The sequence below is a fragment of the Ylistrum balloti genome, unplaced genomic scaffold, assembly GCF_031769215.1.
Source record: "Ylistrum balloti isolate Yb309-2 unplaced genomic scaffold, AGI_CSIRO_Ybal_v1 Utg370122, whole genome shotgun sequence".
Taxonomy (NCBI): domain Eukaryota; kingdom Metazoa; phylum Mollusca; class Bivalvia; order Pectinida; family Pectinidae; genus Ylistrum; species Ylistrum balloti.
Genome location: NW_026782138.1, coordinates 81154 through 102674, shown reverse-complemented (window position 1 = coordinate 102674; position 21521 = coordinate 81154). Strand labels below are relative to the sequence as shown.

General features: G+C 34.9%; 1 protein-coding gene across 1 annotated transcript; it reads right to left on the bottom strand.

The window, feature by feature from the left end:
• Nucleotides 1-8577: 8577 nt before the first annotated feature.
• LOC132550405 (sulfotransferase 1C2-like) lies at nucleotides 8578-20571 on the bottom strand. Its single transcript, XM_060214467.1, has 7 exons — nucleotides 20400-20571; nucleotides 17424-17735; nucleotides 17095-17201; nucleotides 16727-16913; nucleotides 15266-15365; nucleotides 13629-13662; nucleotides 8578-8790 (listed from the first exon to the last, which is right to left on the bottom strand). Exons 1-7 carry the CDS (start codon nucleotides 20569-20571, stop codon nucleotides 8578-8580), a joined length of 1125 nt encoding a protein of 374 aa, XP_060070450.1.
• Between the last annotated feature and the right edge of the window lie 950 nt (nucleotides 20572-21521).

Genomic DNA, 21521 nt, shown 5'->3' with positions numbered 1-21521 from the left:
AGATTAAATGGACACATGCTGAATCACAGCCTGAGCTATTAGAAATGAGTTTACAAACATAGTAGCTTGTAAAGAAAATACATGATGCATGAATTGTATTATACAGCAAATATCGCAAGGATATTAATTAAACAAATATCAGCAACAGCATTAGAAGCAATTTTCAGATATGATGAATGTCTATTTAATTAGTTCGGTTCTCCCTGAATGGATCATTGACTCATTATAGAAATTGTTATTGGATGTTAGCGCCATAAAATGTCACCATGAATGTGGTAAATTATGAAAGATGGAAAGGAATATTTTCATTACATAACCATCACATGACATTGTCTTTGCATTGCTTTTACTATCAGAACTTAAGTTTGGTGATACATAATCCATGTAAACCGTAAATGATATTAGACAAACAGAAGACGCTGATTGGGTTTTGCTGAACACCTGAACTGATTCCCTTAATAGTTTAAAATTCTTTCCCTGTCTAATTAATCATACTCTATCAGAATTGCAAAAAGGGAAACAAAGATGCCTTATCTGTTTCCTTTATAAAAGACAGTGACTAGCACATTTTAACACAAATTCAGAGTTAGATAAAGTAGAGCCAAATAATGAATTAAACTTCATTTCCAATTCTGATGGGTATACCTGATAATAAATTTCTTGTAAAGTAAAGACAAGACGTCATCTATATATCTAAAAGTGAAATTAAACGACTTTGCAAGGTCTTTGTGACCTGTTTTGATAAGCTCTTCGATAAATTCAGCCTCGTATGAAAACAAAGACAAGTAAGCCAACAGAGGGGTACAGTTACTTCCCATATGTATGTTAGTAATCTGTTGGAAGATCCCTCTACCAAACGCTTTAGTATAGTTCACAACAATTAATTTGTACCACATTCGCCTTTTTTTGGGAAAAGTAAACCCTGATAACAAGAGAATGAATGTGTTCTTTCAGCTTAGCAAGGGATATGGTGATGTATAGAATGGAAAAATCAACTGTTCTAATAGAAAAAAACGGTTTATATAATATTTATTATTGGATAATTTGTCTTCTAGTCTGAAGTATAAAGAGTGAGGACTAAATCCTGATCTGTCTCGTTACATTGAGAGACCAGAGTTACTACTATTCTATAATTTTGAGGACAATTTCTGTCAGTCTGCCAGATAGAATCTGAGTAAAGATCATATCATTTTTTATGTTTTCCTGTAAAATCTTAACGTGACGTTGTTTTGGGATAATAAATTGAAATCGAATTTGATAACTTTCAAATTTAACGAAGACTAAGCTAACGGGACCTAGTTACATATATTATATTTTAGTGTCAAACATATACAGTGATGCTATGAGTACCTCACGATTAGCAGTATCTCATCTTAATTCATTATTCGGCTAACAATTACACATGTTTTAGTTTGGTTTCATTGCTTTGCGTCCCATCATCCACCCCATACATGCGAGATGAGTGCATATGTTGAGTACGTGGACCCGAATTCGGGAGCAGCTATAAACGCGAAACTGATTTCGACTTTAGATGCTATCTCAACGTAAAATACTATACAACCTCGCGTGAGATTTATTAAATATATGTCTACATGACGATATCTTGCTCTATAACCTCAAGTGAGACTTACCTCGCGTGTGATTTATCAAATCCACGGTCCTAGGACGGATACTTTCTCTATAACCCCGAGCGAGAGGTATGATATGCATCTTGTTAACAACGATATTTACCCCGCTCTTGTATTCCGGAGTCAATTTTATTACCAAATCGTTAGCATCTTTCATATTCATTGAAGATGGTTCGACTGACAATTGTCATTAAACTTTCACATCAGTTAAGGCGATGGATGAAAGGAACTTGTGAGTGAAGACAATGGCGGTGAAGTATATTAGACGTACCTGTGTATAAGTAATGAAAGCGTTGGCATCCCTCATTTCCACCGGAACGGCACCAGTAGTGACGCGATTTGATAGGCACTGCTGCTTGGTTTTGTCTTTTTGCATCTCTCAAGTGAAACCTACTGAATCACCAATGCACTCTTTCACCCGAGCGAAGTGTCGCCTGCTTGTCGCCTTTAATCCCTTGTTCAATACCAGAAACGTCTAGTGTCTGGTACCAGTGCTTTCCAAACTGAGATCCGTTCTACGTCACTGACAAACCAAATCAAACCAGGGCGCGTCCAGTATTAGCACATGTCAAACTGAACTAGGGTGCTTTCGCTACTAAAAGTCTACAAGGGACTGACTTCGGACCATTAGGTTGATGATATGAGTAAACATTTCTGACGCCGGTAGACCTAGCGAAGTCTCTGACTCTATCTCATCACACGTATTGTATATAAAGTATCCAGTACTTTCTCTTTCCGCAAACATCGTCTATCGTGTATGTATAGTATTATAAGTATACATATCTGAAGAGGATAGGTAAACTCATCGATTTTTTTGTCTTTGTTTTGCAGTGCTCAGTCCTCCATTATCCATCTGGTGTTATTAACACACAAAACATCCAGTGTATCTTGGTAATTAGGCAATAAAGACCATAGAGCACGGAACACACCACAGGACAGGTAGGTAAATACTGGATAGGTATTACCTACACCTGTCGACACCCAGGTTACGGTACGGGTGGGCTAAGTTTTATCTGTCCATGTTACCTGAAAGTGTTTTACCTAGCATATCAAACAACGTAAATGTTTCATTCTCACCTGGCAGCGTTGACTATGATTTTCACGTAAGCTATTCAGCACGATTCACTAAACATCATACAATGTACCATACTTCCTCAGTCTATGATTAATTATTGATACGATATTCCAGGTATCCCAGGACACAAAGAAACAGACGGTTCATAGTAATAAAACTAATAGACACATATATAACTATGTTGCATTATGGATAGGGCTGTGTATTAAAATAAACCATATGTGAAATTATGAATGTTTGAAATAAATTGGAAAAAGGGATGAAAGGCATCTGCTAATAGATATATTGTAAAATTATACAATCGCAATCATGAAGTTGAATTACAATGTAGTGGATCTATATTCTTCTGCAAACTTTGAGTTCAGCAGATCTATGAAGTCTAATAATATTTTCAGTGCACTCAAAAAAAATAATAATGATCACAACTACATAGTATTCAGTTTAATTTATTTTTAATTTATTTAGTCTATAAGAGTCAAAATGTAAAAATGACATTAGTATCATCTTGATCAAAGAGCGTGCTACTTCATTACATGTAATATAATCGCTAATTAAAGTATAATTAGGGTATATTTTTGTCATTTTCTAAGTAGAAACGGTCGATTTAATACACAGGATATCTTAATTAAATTTTCATAAGTTCAATCACCGATGGGTTTCTCGACAATATTGTAACATTTACATCCAGAGACATTCTGTTAATATAGACTTATCTACTTTTACATCATAGCCGCATTATACATTGAATGTTATTCACCATGGCATGCATTGCTGTATCATATATCGCGATGTCTAGTCGTTTTGTTTTATACACTGAAATATTTCATATTGTTCAGATAAAACTAGAGTGCTCTGCTCTTTGAAAGATCCTGTTTAAACCGTGACATTATACCCTTATGTTTTAATTACCTTCACATGCTGTTTTTGTAGGATTTTAAACCAGAAGTATCTTCTATTGTATTTATGAAATCAAACATTAACTCAATGTTTGAGAGAGAGGGGAGAGAGAGAGCGAATGAGAGAGAGAGAGAGAGAGAGAGAGAGAGACAGAGACAGAGACAGAGACAGAGAGAGACAGAGAGAGACAGACAGACAGAGAGAGAGACAGACAGACAGAGAGAGAGAGGGGGGGAGGGAGGGAGAGAGAGAGAGAGGGGGGGGGGGAGAGTGGGGGGGGGGGGAAGAGTGCCATCTAGGTAATTAAATTTCCGTAATACCACGGATACCACCCTCCATAGCCCCGAGCGACAGGTATATATGAGATGCGTTTGGCGAACAAATTACAAATAGCTATAGCAAACATTGCGGGGATGAATAAAATGTGGTGAAGTTTGATTCGACGAATCTCGGAAGAAAAGAGCAAAATGATTGAAGAAGTCAAGAAGGTGTGATAAGTATTGATTTCAAATTGAAATCAAACTTCACCAAATCTTAAAATGATAACTAGCTAAATAAGTATGCAGTGGCTGACTGGCCAGAACTTTCCACCGGTTGAACTCTGACCTTGTCTGAATCTATTGATCGGAAAAAAGGAATTCAGACCTAAAAACATCCCTTTAAACAATCTGTAGAAATTACAACTTACTAAATGATTTAAATAATTAATAGAAACGCGTTGAAATAAGTACATTAAAAGTTTTAAAACTTTTTACGCCAAAATCTTGTTCTAGAAAGTAGATTTCCTGTTGATCTACTTTCCAGATTAAAGCGTCGGACATACTTAAAGACGATACGATAGGGAACAAAACCATACTAAACACTGAAATCTATCACAGCTGGCGCCTGTGAGAATTACCACGAGCATCTTATACTGAATGTGGTGTCAAATGGACAAATATTGATGTATCGAAGGATGTCTCAAATTTAAGAAAATACAAATACGCCGTTAGCGGGGACGTCACGTCAGTTAGCTAAATTACTATCTCATAGATTGAACATATAGCACTCACTCTCAGGCTTGACAAATTCACATGACATTTATAGATAGATTTTCATATATACGTGTGTAACTTTCTCTTCATTGTTTATAAAAGGGTATCATTAATAATTTGAAAATAAAATATTATGTGATGGAGAGAAACAACTTTGATGAATCAAAACGATCATAAAACTGTGCAAATTCTATAATTACATACGGTTATCTACTTTGAATATGGAATGTAATCAAATACCTTAGTTATTAATATTATTCATCTGTTAGGAGATTAAAATGTGTATCAATTATGATTTTTACTCATCTGTTAGGAGATATATATATATAGATATATATATATTGGTTATGATTATCACTTATCTGTTAGGAGATTAACATATATATTAGTTGTAATTATTGCTTATCTGTTAGGAGATTTCTATTTATATATATTATTTATGATTATAACTTATCAGTTAGGTTACATATATATATATATATATATATATATATATATATAAGTTACAATTATTACTTATCTGCTTGGAGATTTATATATATATACATTAGTTATAAGCATGACTTACCTGCTTAGTGATCTGTATGTCTACTTCTGTAAGTTTAACGTAAGTTAAACAAATACATTGTATTTCCGGTAAATGTGTAATAATTAGATAATGTTATTTTATCGACAAGATCTCCGAGGCTTACATGCATGATAACTAACGGTTGCTAAGAGACAATGTAAGATATACCTATGAGAAATGATTAAATACAACCGCACACAGTATAGTTACAGCATTGTTTTTCTCACCTCCCCACGAGTCGCTAATGTGTGACACAAGAGTATTTAGAGCGGTGTGTTATGCTTGACAAATAGCAATAATGAACTTCATTACCAATTACTATGAAACATGAATACTTATCTTGTTTATCAAGCGAAACGTTTACATCTCAAAGTTGTATCATCGCAACGTTATCAACAAAATTTGGCGTTCAATTAAACATTAATACAACCTATTACACATAGTGGTCACCCTGTTCTTACGAGAATCACATTATGTGCACTGTAGGTGTGACACAGTCAGGTCGCAAAAGTTAAAAATTATGTTGCCTTTCATTTATTAATTAGCTACCAAATGTAATGTATCTGTGATTTAGAACCAACATTGATTTTCCTGGATATATAGATAGATAGATTAGTCCATAGTGTACTCCGAGTTGGGTGGTTCGACGACACGTGTTTTGTGCGGTTTGCGTTTTTAGTTTCAGGAAGTATAGAAATTATCGGTCTGTGCAATAGCTGTTGTGTTCTTTGGCAAGACGATTCGCTCTGGATGACATCCACACACAATGGTATATAAACAGTGAACACAAAGACCTAAATCACCTCATTCCCTTCTCACAGGAACTACCGCTCACTACACGTAGACATACATACTGACAAACAAAATAAACATACGAACAGACAGACAGAGTCATACAGACACACGCAGACGACAAATTTACTAACCTAAATCAAAACAAATAGACAAACAAACAGAGTCATACTAACCTAAATCAAGACAATAGACAGACATACACAGTCATACTAACCTTAATCTAGACAATAGACAGACATTCAGTCATACTAACCTAAATCTAGACAATAGACAGACAAACAGAGTCATACTAACCTAAATCAAGACAAACAGGCCGAATTCAGTCATACTAACCTAAATCTAGACAGACAAACAAAGCCATACTAACCTTAATCTAGACAATAGACAGACATACACTCATACTAACCTTAATCTAGACAATAGACAGACATACACTCATACTAACCTAAATCTAGACAATAGACAAACAGAGTCATACTAACCTAAATCTAGACAGATATACACTCATACTAACCTAAATCTAGACAATAGACAAACAGAGTCATACTAACCTAAATCTAGACAGATATACACTCATACTAACCTTAATCTAGACAATAGACAGACATACACAGTCATACTAACCTAAGTCTAGACAATAGACAGACCGACATTCAGTCATACTAACCTAAATCTAGATAGACAAACAAAGTCATACTAACCTAAATCTAGACAATAGACAGACCGACATTCAGTCATACTAACCTAAATCTAGACAGACAAACAAAGTCATACTAACCTTAATCTAGACAATAGACAGACATACAGTACCATACAGACATAGGCAGATGACAAACTTACTAACATAAATCAGTATCTAAAATTATTAAAAGAAAACGTTTATCCGATTTAATCATTTCAATGTGGTATCTGAATGTAAGAAACTCATTTCAATTGTTTCTTTCTCTAGATAGTGTATATCAAAAATATTTTATTTGTATACATAATTATGACGTTTATGAATACAGAGACATTTAAGTGTCTCTACAAATTATTGTCTCTAATTGGAAATCAACAACTTCGCTTTTTTTGTAATTTCTCTTTTATCCTTTTCCAGTACTTCAAAGACAAGAAGAGATGATTTGTATTTTTTTCTATCTGTACTCAGTCACAGAAAAGATGATCTGTATTTTCTATCTGTACTCAGTCACAGAAGAGATGATCTGTATTTTCTATCTTTACTCAGTCACAGAAGAGATGATCTGTATTTTCTATCTTTACTCAGTCACAGAAGAGAGGATCTATATTTTTATCTGTACTCAGTAACAGAAGAGATGATCTGTATTTTCTATCTGTACTCAGTCACAGAAGACGTGATCTGTATTTTCTATCTGTACTCAGTCACAGAAGAGATGATCTGTATTTTCTATCTGTACTCAGTCACAGAAGAGATGATCTGTATTTGATCTGTATTTTCTATCTGTACTCAGTCACAGAAGACGTGATCTGTATTTTCTATCTGTACTCAGTCACAGAAGACGTGATCTGTATTTTCTATCTGTACTCGGTCACAGAAGAGATGATCTGTATTTTCTATCTGTACTCAGTCACAGAAGACGTGATCTGTATTTTCTATCTGTACTCAGTCACAGAAAAGATGATCTGTATTTTCTATCTGTACTCAGTCACAGAAGAGATGATCTGTATTTTCTATCTGTACTCGGTCACAGAAGACGTGATCTGTATTTTCTATCTGTACTCGGTCACAGAAGACGTGATCTGTATTTTCTATCTGTACTCAGTCACAGAAGACGTGATCTGTATTTTCTATCTGTACTCAGTCACAGAAGAGATGATCTGTATTTTCTATCTGTACTCGGTCACAGAAGAGATGATCTGTATTTTCTATCTGTACTCGGTCACAGAAGAGATGATCTGTATTTTCTATCTGTACTCGGTCACAGAAGAGATGATCTGTATTTTCTATCTGTACTCAGTCACAGAAGACGTGATCTGTATTTTCTATCTGTACTCAGTCACAGAAGAGATGATCTGTATTTTCTATCTGTACTCAGTCACAGAAGAGATGATCTGTATTTTCTATCTGTACTCAGTCACAGAAGACGTGATCTGTATTTTCTATCTGTACTCAGTCACAGAAGACGTGATCTGTATTTTCTATCTGTACTCAGTCACAGAAGAGATGATCTGTATTTTCTATCTGTACTCAGTCACAGAAGACGTGATCTGTATTTTCTATCTGTACTCAGTCACAGAAGAGATGATCTGTAAGTCACAGAAGACGTGATCTATATTTTCTATTTATACTCGGTCACAGAAGAGATGATCTATATTTTCTATCTGTACTCGGTCACAGAAGAGATGATCTGTATTTTCTATCTGTACTCAGTAACAGAAGAGATGATCTGTATTTTCTATCTGTACTCAGTCACAGAAGAGATGATCTGTATTTTCTATCTGTACTCAGTCACAGAAGACGTGATCTGTATTTTCTATCTGTACTCAGTCACAGAAGAGATGATCTGTATTTTCTATCTGTACTCAGTCACAGAAGACGTGATCTGTATTTTCTATCTGTACTCAGTCACAGAAGAGATGATCTGTATTTTCTATCTGTACTCGGTCACAGAAGAGATGATCTGTATTTTCTATCTGTACTCGGTCACAGAAGAGATGATCTGTATTTTCTATCTGTACTCGGTCACAGAAGACGTGATCTGTATTTTCTATCTGTACTCGGTCACAGAAGAGATGATCTGTATTTTCTATCTGTACTCGGTCTGTATTTTCTATCTGTCACAGAAGAGATGATCTGTATTTTCACAGAAGAAGATGATCTGTATTTTCTATCTGTACTCAGTCACAGAAGAGATGATCTGTATTTTCTATCTTTACTCAGTCACAGAAGAGATGATCTGTATTTTCTATCTGTACTCGGTCACAGAAGAGATGATCTGTATTTTCTATCTGTACTCAGTCACAGAAGACGTGATCTGTATTTTCTATCTGTACTCGGTCACAGAAGAGATGATCTGTATTTTCTATCTGTACTCGGTCACAGAAGAGATGATCTGTATTTTCTATCTGTACTCAGTCACAGAAGAGATGATCTGTATTTTCTATCAATACTCGGTCACAGAAGACGTGATCTGTATTTTCTATCTGTACTCAGTCACAGAAGAGATGATCTGTATTTTCTATCTGTACTCAGTCATAGAAGAGATGATCTATATTTTCTATCTGTACTCGGTCACAGAAGAGATTGTCTGTATTTTCTATCTGTACTCAGTCACAGAAGACGTGATCTGTATTTTCTATCTGTACTCAGTCACATAAGTGTGATCTGTATTTTCTATCTGTACTCAGTCACAGAAGAGATGATCTGTATTTTCTATCTGTACTCGTTCACAGAAGAGATTGTCTGTATTTTCTATCTGTACACAGTCACATAAGTGTGATCTGTATTTTCTATCTGTACACAGTCACATAAGTGTGATCTGTATTTTCTATCTGTACACAGTCACATAAGTGTGATCTGTATTTTCTATCTGTACTCGGTCACAGAAGAGATGATCTGTATTTTCTATCTGTACTCAGTCACAGAAGAAATGATCTGTATTTTCTATCTGTACTCAGTCACAGAAGACGTGATCTGTATTTTCTATCTGTACTCAGTCACAGAAGAAATGATCTGTATTTTCTATTTGTACTCAGTCATTGATTGATCTAGTGTGTTCACCAACCTATCTTCCACTTAAAAAGCCAGTTTGTCTTTCTGAAATAATGTTATCATGAAAAATTTTAGTCTTTTGACTGTACATGCTGATGCTGGTTGGTTATTTGTAAAAATCCTGTACCTCAATAAAGATGGCATCTTGACTTGACATTTCACTATTGTCTTTTTCAATTTTAACTATGGCTTTATTAACATAATTGTAAGCAAAACTACTTTTGAACGAATCATGTGTCCTTTAATTTTGTCTTTTTTTTATTCAGATAGATCTAGATTCGATGCCAACGTATTGTTACCTTCAAGTTGTTCAAAATCTAATTTTAATTCCTCATCTATCACTGTCTCAGGGCAGCACCGCACATGCGTATAACCACGTCATGTTGAACTGATAATGGGATGGCTGTTCGTACTGCAATCAAATTTAAACCTGAATGTCAAGAGGATTACTGTAAGTAGTAAAGATTGAAAGGACTTTAACAAGGTCGGAATTCATAGACTTACTTAACAAATGTCGTGACATACGGTGTATTGATAAGACAGGTGTTAAGACAATAATGAGAGGGAACAACAAAATCCCACTGTCAATATCATGTGACCGGTTGGAGCCTCATGTTACAACTCCGTTTCAGTAACATTTGACATTTCAATGTGATCGCTCTTCAATAAAAACAGTCTGCTGCAGGATCTTCGGATCTTCTGTGGAATTTGTCAAATATCTTTTACTTGCAACTGAGTCAGCGGGTTCAAATACAGAATCATGCATGCACATTTTTCATGGTCTAGATGTTTCAAATCAAGTTTGTTAATAATTTAACCCGGTACAGGATTGAAAAAGAAGCTTAGATCTACAATTGAGATATTTTCCAGGGTATGATAATAGTTATTATACAAAAAATATCCGTTCTTCTTCTTCAGAAAATTAAAGTATATTTCACATATATCTCTGCAGCAAATCACTTCTAGATTGAGTGGAATACCTTCCGCAGTAGTAGTGGACAATGAAGAAATCACAAACATTATTTTTTATATATGCTTAGAATCAGAAAATGTATAATATAGGTATCTTCTTTGCACTTCAAATCACATATACTCCTAATAGGGTGTGTTTGTATTTGAAATATAAACAAGTCAATATTGCTGGTGTTATTTTGCCTGATTTTCACCAATGATAAATAACCCAACATCATTATAATGATACAGATTGATAAAACCCCTCCAAGGGAAAGACAAAATATGTTTATTATGAAACAATAACATTCAATTGTAGTAAACGAATGAAGGGAGTTAACTCCCAAATGTTCCAACGACTTTGATGCCGCATGTTAGTGTGATTGTTTTCAGTGCCTATGAAAAGTTCGTCTTTCGTTTATTCGTCTAGCAGTTTGAGATTTTATCCCCGATATTTCTAATGGAGAATAATTGACTCGACAACCTTTTGATGCCAATTATCATTAAACATCGACAAAGCTATTTCCTCTGTTACAAATGGTGATGTGCATTTACATATTAACATCGTGGCGATTCCACTTTTCTGGACACTGAAGGAACAATATTCACAATTTCCTATCCCAAAGCGTCTGTTGTATATATATGCTTTTCTGTCGGAGATATTGGCAGATTCTTCATTCATTAACACTGGCAAACAACAATTTTGTAATCTTAGACTTTGTCTTACTGTAAGAAATACGTTATTAGTATTTAGGAATTGTAACATATGAAGCCATCCGCATAGGTAGAAGAATTAACGAAAACCTCTTTCTCAAAAGGCAAAGTCCTTAAATATTTAGACCCATTTTCATTTTCATCAGGCACCTCCAAGGACGGAACAGCTGTACGTCTCTTATCGTTGTTTGACAACGCTGAATTTAGTTCCTACTTTGTAGTGAGCGTAACTATTCAATTGTATAGTTTGTACAATCTTTGCAGGATATCAAAATATTGACATTTTCTGTGACAAGTAGACGGCAGTGAGGTAGTGTCATTAGATCATCAGAAGGGAAAGGTCTTTGAAAGGGTGAGAAAATATGAAGATTCGGCTTGTACGAACATGCGACGGAGACATATTTTATTCGTTGTGTATATACATAAAAGAATAGAATTAACTAGATATCTCTGTGGAAGAGCGACATAGCCTTGCCAGGCAATGACAACACAATAGTACACTCTTTAGCATATATACATATATATTTACGCTACATATACATATAATGTACACCACAGCTTACTTAAAACATTCACACTCACGCCCTCACAGAACACTTATATATGATATACAGATTCTATAAATGTACCGTTTACTCTTTCGTCCTCTTTATAACCAACTCTTCCGGGTTGACTTTATATATCTCAATTTGTTACCTTCAGGGCTTCTCGGGTTTCCATGTTATCCATGCCCTTCAATTTATATTTATGTATTCTGGTTTTTTTTTTTTTTTTTATAATAAATCACCTCTAACCTCAATATGTGAGGGAACATCAATGGTCTCAGTATTAATACCAATGTCATAACTTGCTTGTTCAGAATTTAACTTCCTCCTAACAATCGAAATAAACTAGGAAATTATCGAAGAAACTAAATCAAAATGAACGCCTTTGTTAGTCTTTTACAAAGATTACAATTTTAAACAGCATCAAGTCGTATATCCATCTAATCACATAGTTTTCGTTTTAGGTAATCATACAATACATTTTAGTACATCAAACATCCTTTCCCCCCTGAAAATGTGTATGCACTCACACTCACACGCACACGCACACCCTCATATACACACTCACCCACCCATCCTACCACCCACCCACCCTACCACTCACCCACAGATTCAAACCCGACCAAGATTAAGATAAAATATTCCTACTATGTTTTATCCGTCGTCGTCCACTTCATAAACTTCTAATGAGGGATTCAGCTCAATCTTGTCTTGTTTGATTCTGAAATGATTTTGGCCATGTGCTGTTTTTGATTTGGTTCGAAATCCAATATGGCCACCATCATAAAAACATGTTTCAAAATTGTCGACCTTGTCAAAACTTCAATAAAGCTGTGATGACAGCTATGTTGTGTATTGATTGCGCAATTATGGTTTTCCTCAACACCACATTTTTTTTATTTCTCAAGCATCGCCAGTTATATTTAGTCCAAACTCCCTGAAATGACCCCGAGTCGGTCCTAACCAAATATTGTTATTTCGGGTCGGTCTGGCCTTCATCGTGAAATACACATTTTAGAATAAATTGTTTGCGTCTGCGATAATACCATTTACAGTTCTTTACAGTCAGATGATCGATGAAGCCCAAAGGCCTCATGTTAGCACTCAATACTGGGACATCGTACGGAAGTCGATATTATTTCATATTGTAACTTGTCTACAATACGGAAATAACCATTAAATTAAATGGATTTATGAGAAATTATTTTGCACTAAGCAATGTAATTGTAAACACAAGAGTTTTATGTGACGAATGAAATAATAAGATAGCGATAAAGACATTTATTTTAGTGTGATTCCACTTTAAAATGACCATTCAGGACAGTCTTATTGCAAAAACATATGAGCAAATCGATGTATCGATTTCCGCTATCTTCTTATTTGTTCTTTACTGCAGGCGTAGCACTTGTCGATCGAGGTCGGTGAGTTCACATATATGTTGCTTATTCACGCTAATTGAGTTCAATCTTCGATCTGTGATAAGTTCAAGCTGAATATAGAACTATCTAGCTAGGCAAAGATAGGGTCTTCTCAACTTCCAGCCACAACGGTCATTCAGCAGAGGTCACTATCTTAGGTGCCTTATGCTGACTTTGGTCTAATTCCCTTTCTGAACTGCAACTATCATGCAGACACATTTATTAACAAGAGATTGTTGCTCAATACAGCTCAGTTATATTTTATTATCTCACCTGTAATTTAAACTCAGAAAGGGACCTTTTTCCCCTATTAAAGAACAGTTCATTCAATTAATTTATAATTACTTGACCTTAAAATCCATAACCATATAAAGAATGCTTCACTTCTTCTATCTAATACATAATCTGTAACTGACCAATTGCTTCACGATCTTGGCTCAACCTCATCACCACATCACTCATTAAAATGTTGTTACACGGTGCCATAATACACCCCAAAAAGACTCCAGCTCTAGGACTGAACTTAATGCGCAGGGGCTCGCAATTATGGTGTCTGAGACAAGACTGTCTCTGTCCGCATCATTCAAACACATTCGCTTTAACCCCTTCAAATATGTCATTCTCTGTCTCACACCTTGTAAGACTGTCTAGATTTCACACGACCTAGCTGTACAGCCGCCAGTCATTCTCTGCCTCAGTCTGTCCGCCGGCGAGTTTCCATGACCCAACCAAGTTACCACAGACTTAAAGGAGGTCAACTTTGATCACAGGCAACCTTATTTTCTGCATGCTTGAATATAATTTCAGAAGTTTAATTGTATCGTTGCATTCTATTGGGTATTTTAATGAATCCGTGCTACAGCTCGGTACAAAAATTGAAGGAGGAGCTACAGAGTTAAGGTTTCATGGCTTGAATTTTACAGTGTGATATTTGTAAATGTTGACTATCTTCTTCTAAATTCATTGCACTTTTCACTAATTCTGTTCTCAAAAGCAAACTTTCTTCTCACCCCGGCCTGATTTTACCATATCACAAAATATTGTTGTATATTTTTCCAATAAAAGTTTAGCATCAACTGGTATAAATAAGCAAGAGCGAGTAGCAACGTACAAAACTTGTAATCATTTACTGTAGTACTTACTCCTGTATTAAAAATACATTAATCCCATTATCATTCAGTTTGAAGTTGCCAATGTATTGTTAAGCATTTCAGTAATTAAATAGGAATGAAAAAGTAACAGTTTAAGCGAATATTTACTACATGACTGAATAAAGTAAGATAAAAAAAATTACACGCGGTACTGAAAGCATGTTTTTCTATCCGAGTTGACACTGGAAAAGGGATCGTTGTCATATTCGAGGGAAATTCTTGAAGTTATCATTAACGAAAACAATAAATGATTAATATTCACCAAATCTGAAACCTTTTATATGCAGCGTTCGATTGACGTTATCAATTGTAAGTTTTGTTTTTGCTTTCGTTTATGTACTATACCTTAGAATAATGATGTTCCGATGAAGGAACCAACACTTGGGAAATCCAGTCTTCGTAAAGAATTATGAAGAAGCACGAGATTTATGTATTATCAAAACATTACTTAGACCTCACCACGTTGTATTCCAACGTACAAAACAATGCCAATGCATAGGTGCCTGATTTCATATTTAATGAATGTATTGTGATACCTGCGCCTCATTCACCGAGAGCACTTGCGAATTTAAGTTTTAATTACATGTATTATTTTTTCTGCATACATTTATAATTTCTATAACAATTCTGGTCAAGAAAAATTACCAACAGTATGTCGAGTGAACATATAATCACTGTACATATATTTTCATCAAGAGGTTAATACTCCCAGGCGTAACAGAGTCGTTCGTGTTTTGATGGCATCACATCTACTCGTACCTCAAATTTAAATTATATCCAGCAAGTTTTTCCTTGATCATTGAATCAATCAGTTCATTCTGTGCAACAGTCAGCTCGTTTTTCCAATCTCCGATCACACCTACAAAACAAATGTAAATGTTAAAGGGCCAGACCCACTCCATTATAGATATTTTTTCATATTTTATTGACTGGTGACCGGAAATGTTGTTGTATACCAATAGATAATATATAAATAAAGACTTGTATAAAGTTTCGAACTTGAAATTGAAAGGGTACGGGAGATATCGGTGCCGGAGTTAGTATCATTAATCAACATCAGGATATGAATATTGATGAGGAAAAGTCAATGCTTAGATATGACACAAAAACGTGCAGATTACGATGAAAACTACGATTAATTGCAAAGAGGCCCTCAAATGGGGGCTACGATACGGTAACGAACATACAGAACATCGCAAAAAGGATCTATCTAAAGCGAATATTCGATGATAAGAGTATTTATGAATATGATTTTAGAGTGATACTACACGAGAGAGCAAAACAGAGTGTGATACAGAGTATGAACCAGCTATCTTCCTTCTTTTCACCTCAGATTCCGTTAAAACACGTTTTCTTCCTCGCTTCCCTCAAACGCTTTCTGCCATGTTGGAGGACGGTAGATTTATTTACAGTTATTTGCGCATGTGTCAGTGGGTAGGACTTCCCGCATAATAATGAATTAGCACCGAGTCGTTTCGAATTCTTATTTAGAACTATTTATTGCGTTAGATTGGTAGCGATTTACTTTAAAATTGCGGTATTTCAGGATTAGTCAGAATTTTTGCTACCCGAGAAAGATAGAAAATCATGATTTTTTTATATGAAATAATATCGGTCGAGGAGTGGGTCTGGCTCTTTAAAGAATGCATGCTCGGCTGCAAGTACAGTAGCAAGCCATCCCATCCAGTACTATTGTCTTTCTGGTCTTTGTAGCTTACTAATTTTGCCCTATTTAGCAATGAACAACAATAGCAGTCCCATAAGGAGATAAATACAGGACATTTAAACTATCAAAAAAGAAAAACACACACTCGCTGATAACACTTTCACTAATCTCGCATACACTGATATGCAACCGTGAATGACTACAGCTGTTCATAGGACGTTGCATAATATTAAACCAAAGCAATCCACAAAACACGTACACTCTAGACATGCACGCACCTCGCATACAGCAGAAGGACTTTATCGAATTACTTAAGATGTTGATAGAACATTGATCAACATCAGTACGAAAGCAATTGCGACCAAAGTAGCTATGTGTGAATGTGAAAAGTGACATTTTCCACACAATAACGTTTTACTGGTAACGGCTTAATCGGTGTTTACCGGTATTAATTCAAAGTTGAAGCAAGTAATGTGGAACGTAATTTTTTGATGTCTTCATAATATAATTGGAAAAGAACTTATGACGTTCTTATACGATAACAAAATACTGACCTTTTCTATAAATGGGTAGACGTCCATCCTTACAAATGTCTTTCCACCGATCAACGGCTCCAGCGTCTGTTTCATGTGCAGTCTTTAAACTTTGAAAGGAGACAATGCTTTCTACTTCACGGAGAAACTTTTCATCATTGCGTGTGCCTAAAAACTTGGATATTTTGCTCACTTCACTGTAAAGATCCTGAAAAGATAACATATTTTGTGAACAATGCGACTTACTAGCGAAACCTACAATAACATCTGCGTCTTGTAACATAACAAAATATCGTTATATAGTTCCTATGTATTGGGCGAATTCAATTGTCGATGTTATAATGTACTTATTTGTTCTCTGTCTATGAGTATTCATCAAAGATATATACCGCTTTCAGATCTTCGTACCACACCGTATGGACTTGCATATTAGGATTGTTGGCTTTTCCGTCCGTCCATTCCTTTACATAGTTAAACCATGATGCGGACATGTAGACTGAAAAAAAATTGCTTTCTGTATTGTTTACATTGTAAATCATAATCATACATCATAACTATTTCAACAAATAATAGAACACGACATGGAATTATCTATTAAGATGACTATCGAAATCCAAATTGGTGTTTTCGAATTAATTGCCATTGTTAATTCCTCTTCACAAGTGTTGAATATTTACTATAACAATTTGTAGTAGACTTGCAGTAATTCTATTCTTACATTCATCCGACAAGAAAAATCGAAAAAATCCATCCATGTTTCCCGCATAGCCTATATTCACCATGGAACTAAAGAATTTCCAAGCAGAGACAAACGTATCTTTTGGATTTCTCAGCACGTTGATGACTTTTCCTGTCCCTGCCTTGACAGCTGCTGGGATGAAAGGGTAGGAGAGATGTGTGCAGATAATGCGTTGATTTTTATCCTCGTCGGCAGTCGTCAAGTCATGGAATTCCAGAGTTAAAGGTCCTTCCAAATATTTCGACGATTCAGTGATTAAAGCATTAATAATGTTCCCTACCCAGTGAGAGCCTGAAACACAAAAATATAATTATCTTAAGCACTTGTTCAGCAGTGTTACCGATTATAATTAACACATTTTGTCAGCATATATCAAACGTCAAATAATTTGAACAAATGATTCACAATTGTCTGAATAATACATCTTGCAACCCTCTAGTATGGATGTGTTAGAAAACGGTTCACTGTTTTCGTCCGTCTGTCATTTTGATTCCTAATGTTATATCTCATCAATTAACACATGTATCCTGTCGTGTTTTATTTCAAAAGTAATGCAATCCAATTATCGTTGTGTGGATATTGCTTATAATCCGTTTTTATCCCGTTCGAAAAGCATATTATTTTTTTTACTGTATGTTTATGGATTCGCAATAACGATTGATAACGATTGACAAAAGGGACACTCAAAATCCAACAATAAAACTCAAAGAAAAAAAAGAATTTGGGATTGAGTCGTATGTTTATCGCCCTATAACACGTAAGTTTTCATGTTAAATCTATTTGGTCAAGTGCTTTAGGATCTGCTCTGGTGACGTGGTCGAGTTGTGAAGAGCTCTGGTGTAAGGGAGATAACTTTGTCATCGAGGCGAAGTGACGTAAATGGGAAGTTGATTATTTTGACTTAAAATGTTATTTTTGTTTAAAATCATCACTTCAGCATAGAAAAAGATTTTTGTTTTGTTTAAATCATGCAAAATTGTAATGTTTACGACATAAGTCGCCCTGTGACTGGCAGACGATTAACGTAAACAAAACCACGCTAATGCTGTCAAACAACAGGGTAGCGTGACTAGATCAAGACATGTCCACAAGAATTATGTACACGCAAACTATAGCCGGGTTTTGGTTACTAACAACAGTTACTTTGTGCCTGTAATGCGAAGAAACTCGATGTGAAGAGGTTACACAGAGCTGAAAACTATCCTGTTTACTCGGTCTGAGATTCGTGATTGCCGGTCCAACGTCGGTTATTTGATTCCAATCATCATTGTTTATATATAGTTGATAATGACCATTTGTATACCAATTCATAATCAAGTCAATATAGTGACTATACAGAAGAAATCACAACCAAATGTACAAGACATGGGCAGAAAATAGATGCACTGTTGAGCTGGTGTAGATGTATGTTCATGTTTGCCCTCTAGATCCGACAGACATGCTGTCCTGTCTATATAAAGGTATGTGTCAGATAGATGTAAATCGTATGACATTTGACTTTTCATTCTAATCCCTCTACCTCAATAATAGTTCCTACTGAATCCCCCAAAATCACTGTAAAAATCACATGACACACTCGTGCATAAATGTAGGTCTACTGTTCAGTCATAAAGGTATACAAAATTATATCCACTACTACCTTTAACATATAGGAGTATGTTAGAATTTACTTTAGTCAAAACTATACATGTGGATTGAAAAGATAAATAAATACTTAGGAAAAATTAATATATATGCAATGTTGCAATGTACTCTCCAGTAGGCTCTGTGTTGGCTTGTTTTAGTTTATTATGTTTTTGACAATAGCAATGTCGAAATTATTTCATATATAACAAAGATTGGTACATTTGTATGTTATAATCTTGTACCTCAATGTATTGTTTACTTAGTTTCAGGTTCCATGTTAAAATAATTATACACTGTCAACATTAATGTTCACACACACAATCAAAAGACACAGCAGGATATGGGGTGCATCAGGTATTGTCACCAATTATGTAATTGTGTTTTTTGTGAATAAAACTGGTTTTACGTGACAATTTAAAGAAATTGAAATCTGGAATGTACGCTGTATATTAGAAAATAATTAAGATACAATAGAGATACAAGGAGCAATATTTCCTATTTTTTAAAAAAAAATCTTCAGGAAAATGACTAACAATTTTCATCTTTCAATATATGTTAAACTCGATAACGATTAAAGAAAGAAATTTCAAGACCAAATCAAATTCAAATTTTATCACTATATTTGAAGTGGTGAAAAATGCTAATACTCACAAAATAAACAAACGTTTATATGGTATATTGTTTTGAAAAGTACAACAGCGTATCCTACTTATGTACACGCACAATGTGTATCTACCACAAATATTTGATTAATATATTATATAAATCAGCAGTTCAAACTGCCTTAGAGTTAATTTTGATATTATAAAATACGTACTAACTATTCTCTCTGTATGTCTCTCTGTGTATATTATGTGTGCCTCATATGTATGTACTGTCATGACTATGTCACCGGTCAAAGCACGTGACAAGACCAAACTACGCAAATGAAATTTAATATTCATTAACCACTTATTTGATACATATTTTTAACAGGCAGACTGACCAAAGTAGTTTGTTTATTACAATAGTCGCTGTCTAACCATCGCTTATGAAATGATGAAAAAGCAGACATACAAGACCTCCTCCCTCCCTGCAGTGAGCTCACAATTAGCAGAAACTGATTATATTGTGTTGTACTCATGCAGCGAGATGCATTAACTAGAAAATAGACAGATGGGAATGTATGACAAAAGAACTTAATCTTTTAATGTTGAATACAAAAGCCAGACTTTAAAATTCATTCCATTAAGAAGGACTTTTTACCCAGTATTGTTTTGCAGCCATCTTTTCATACATGCATATTGACTACTTAAAATATTTCATTTTAACTACAAAAGTTTAACTTACCGGATTTTGGAAAGGTGCAGAGGAACACATCATCAGGTCGGACTTTGAAAGTATCCACCATTCGGAGCTGGTTTCCAACATCTCCGAACGTTTGCAAGTGAAATGCTCTTCCTTTGTATTTTTTGTATTTAATCTTGTTTCCTTCATAGTCTGTAGTCTCCACAATTTCCATGTTGCCCAGTATCTTACAGTGTTATGTGTGGAGTCACCGATAGCACTTTAAACCCTATCAGAAGGTTGATGTCTATATATCTTGTAAAAAAAATATACAAAAAAATCCTTAAGTTTAAAGTTCTATGCTATGTGTTATTATCGACAACGACGAGATGATACTGGAAGTTTGGGTTGTATCTCTCTCGTATATATATAGTAGTGACACACCTACACGTTCTAATCATAAGGTAAATTATCAAATCATATTAGTATTTATGGGTGTATGTGGAGGAATATATATATATCTTTGTGTGTGTGTATATCACGTAGTCCCAAATTGATCATGTGTCATAGTATTTGTAAACAAAGTCAAATTGTATAGGGCACATATATGCAATCTGTCAGCATTGTTATCAATCTATACTTCTTGATCGCGCTGGTGTTTAACCAGTAAACTCTATCATGGATGAAACTGTCCAGTAAATACATGATGTTGCTGGTACTGAAATACAATACATGAGGTAACTGAAGTAATAGGATGTGTTTGTATAGGTATTTGGGAGGGGCAGGCATGTATTGAGGGCGATGATGGAAAAGTTCTCCAAGTTGTATGATTTACACAAATTATGTATATGTCTATACAGGTACATACAAACAAATTATAAATATTGATAAATATAATGTATCAATAGTAGCAGGGAAATCTTTTTATCTTTCGTGAAACGCTTATGACAGTTAAATATGGGAACTAACTGTAGCTTGTCGAGGTTTATCAGAATGCATTAAAAGACACACCAATGAATAACCTTTTAATAGTAAAGTTAGATACAGCAGAGCCACACAATGAATATATTAAGTGATTCTTCATTGACAGCACAGCAGACTGATGACAAGGAATACAGCTTTTCACTGAAAGTGATGAACAACTGGATTTTTTTACCAGATGAAATTTTTGTGTGCTGAAACTTC

Coding starts and splice junctions, on each gene's coding strand:
- LOC132550405 (XM_060214467.1), bottom strand. CDS start 20,571: ATGGAAATTGTGGAGACTACAGACTATGAAGGAAACAAGATTAAATAC. Junction 17,202..17,423: donor ATTTTTCTTGTCGGATGAAT/GTAAGAATAGAA, acceptor ATTTTTTTTCAG/TCTACATGTCCGCATCATGG. Junction 8,791..13,628: donor TTTCTGAGTTTAAATTACAG/GTGAGATAATAA, acceptor CTTCTGTGACAG/ATAGAAAATACAGACCGAGT.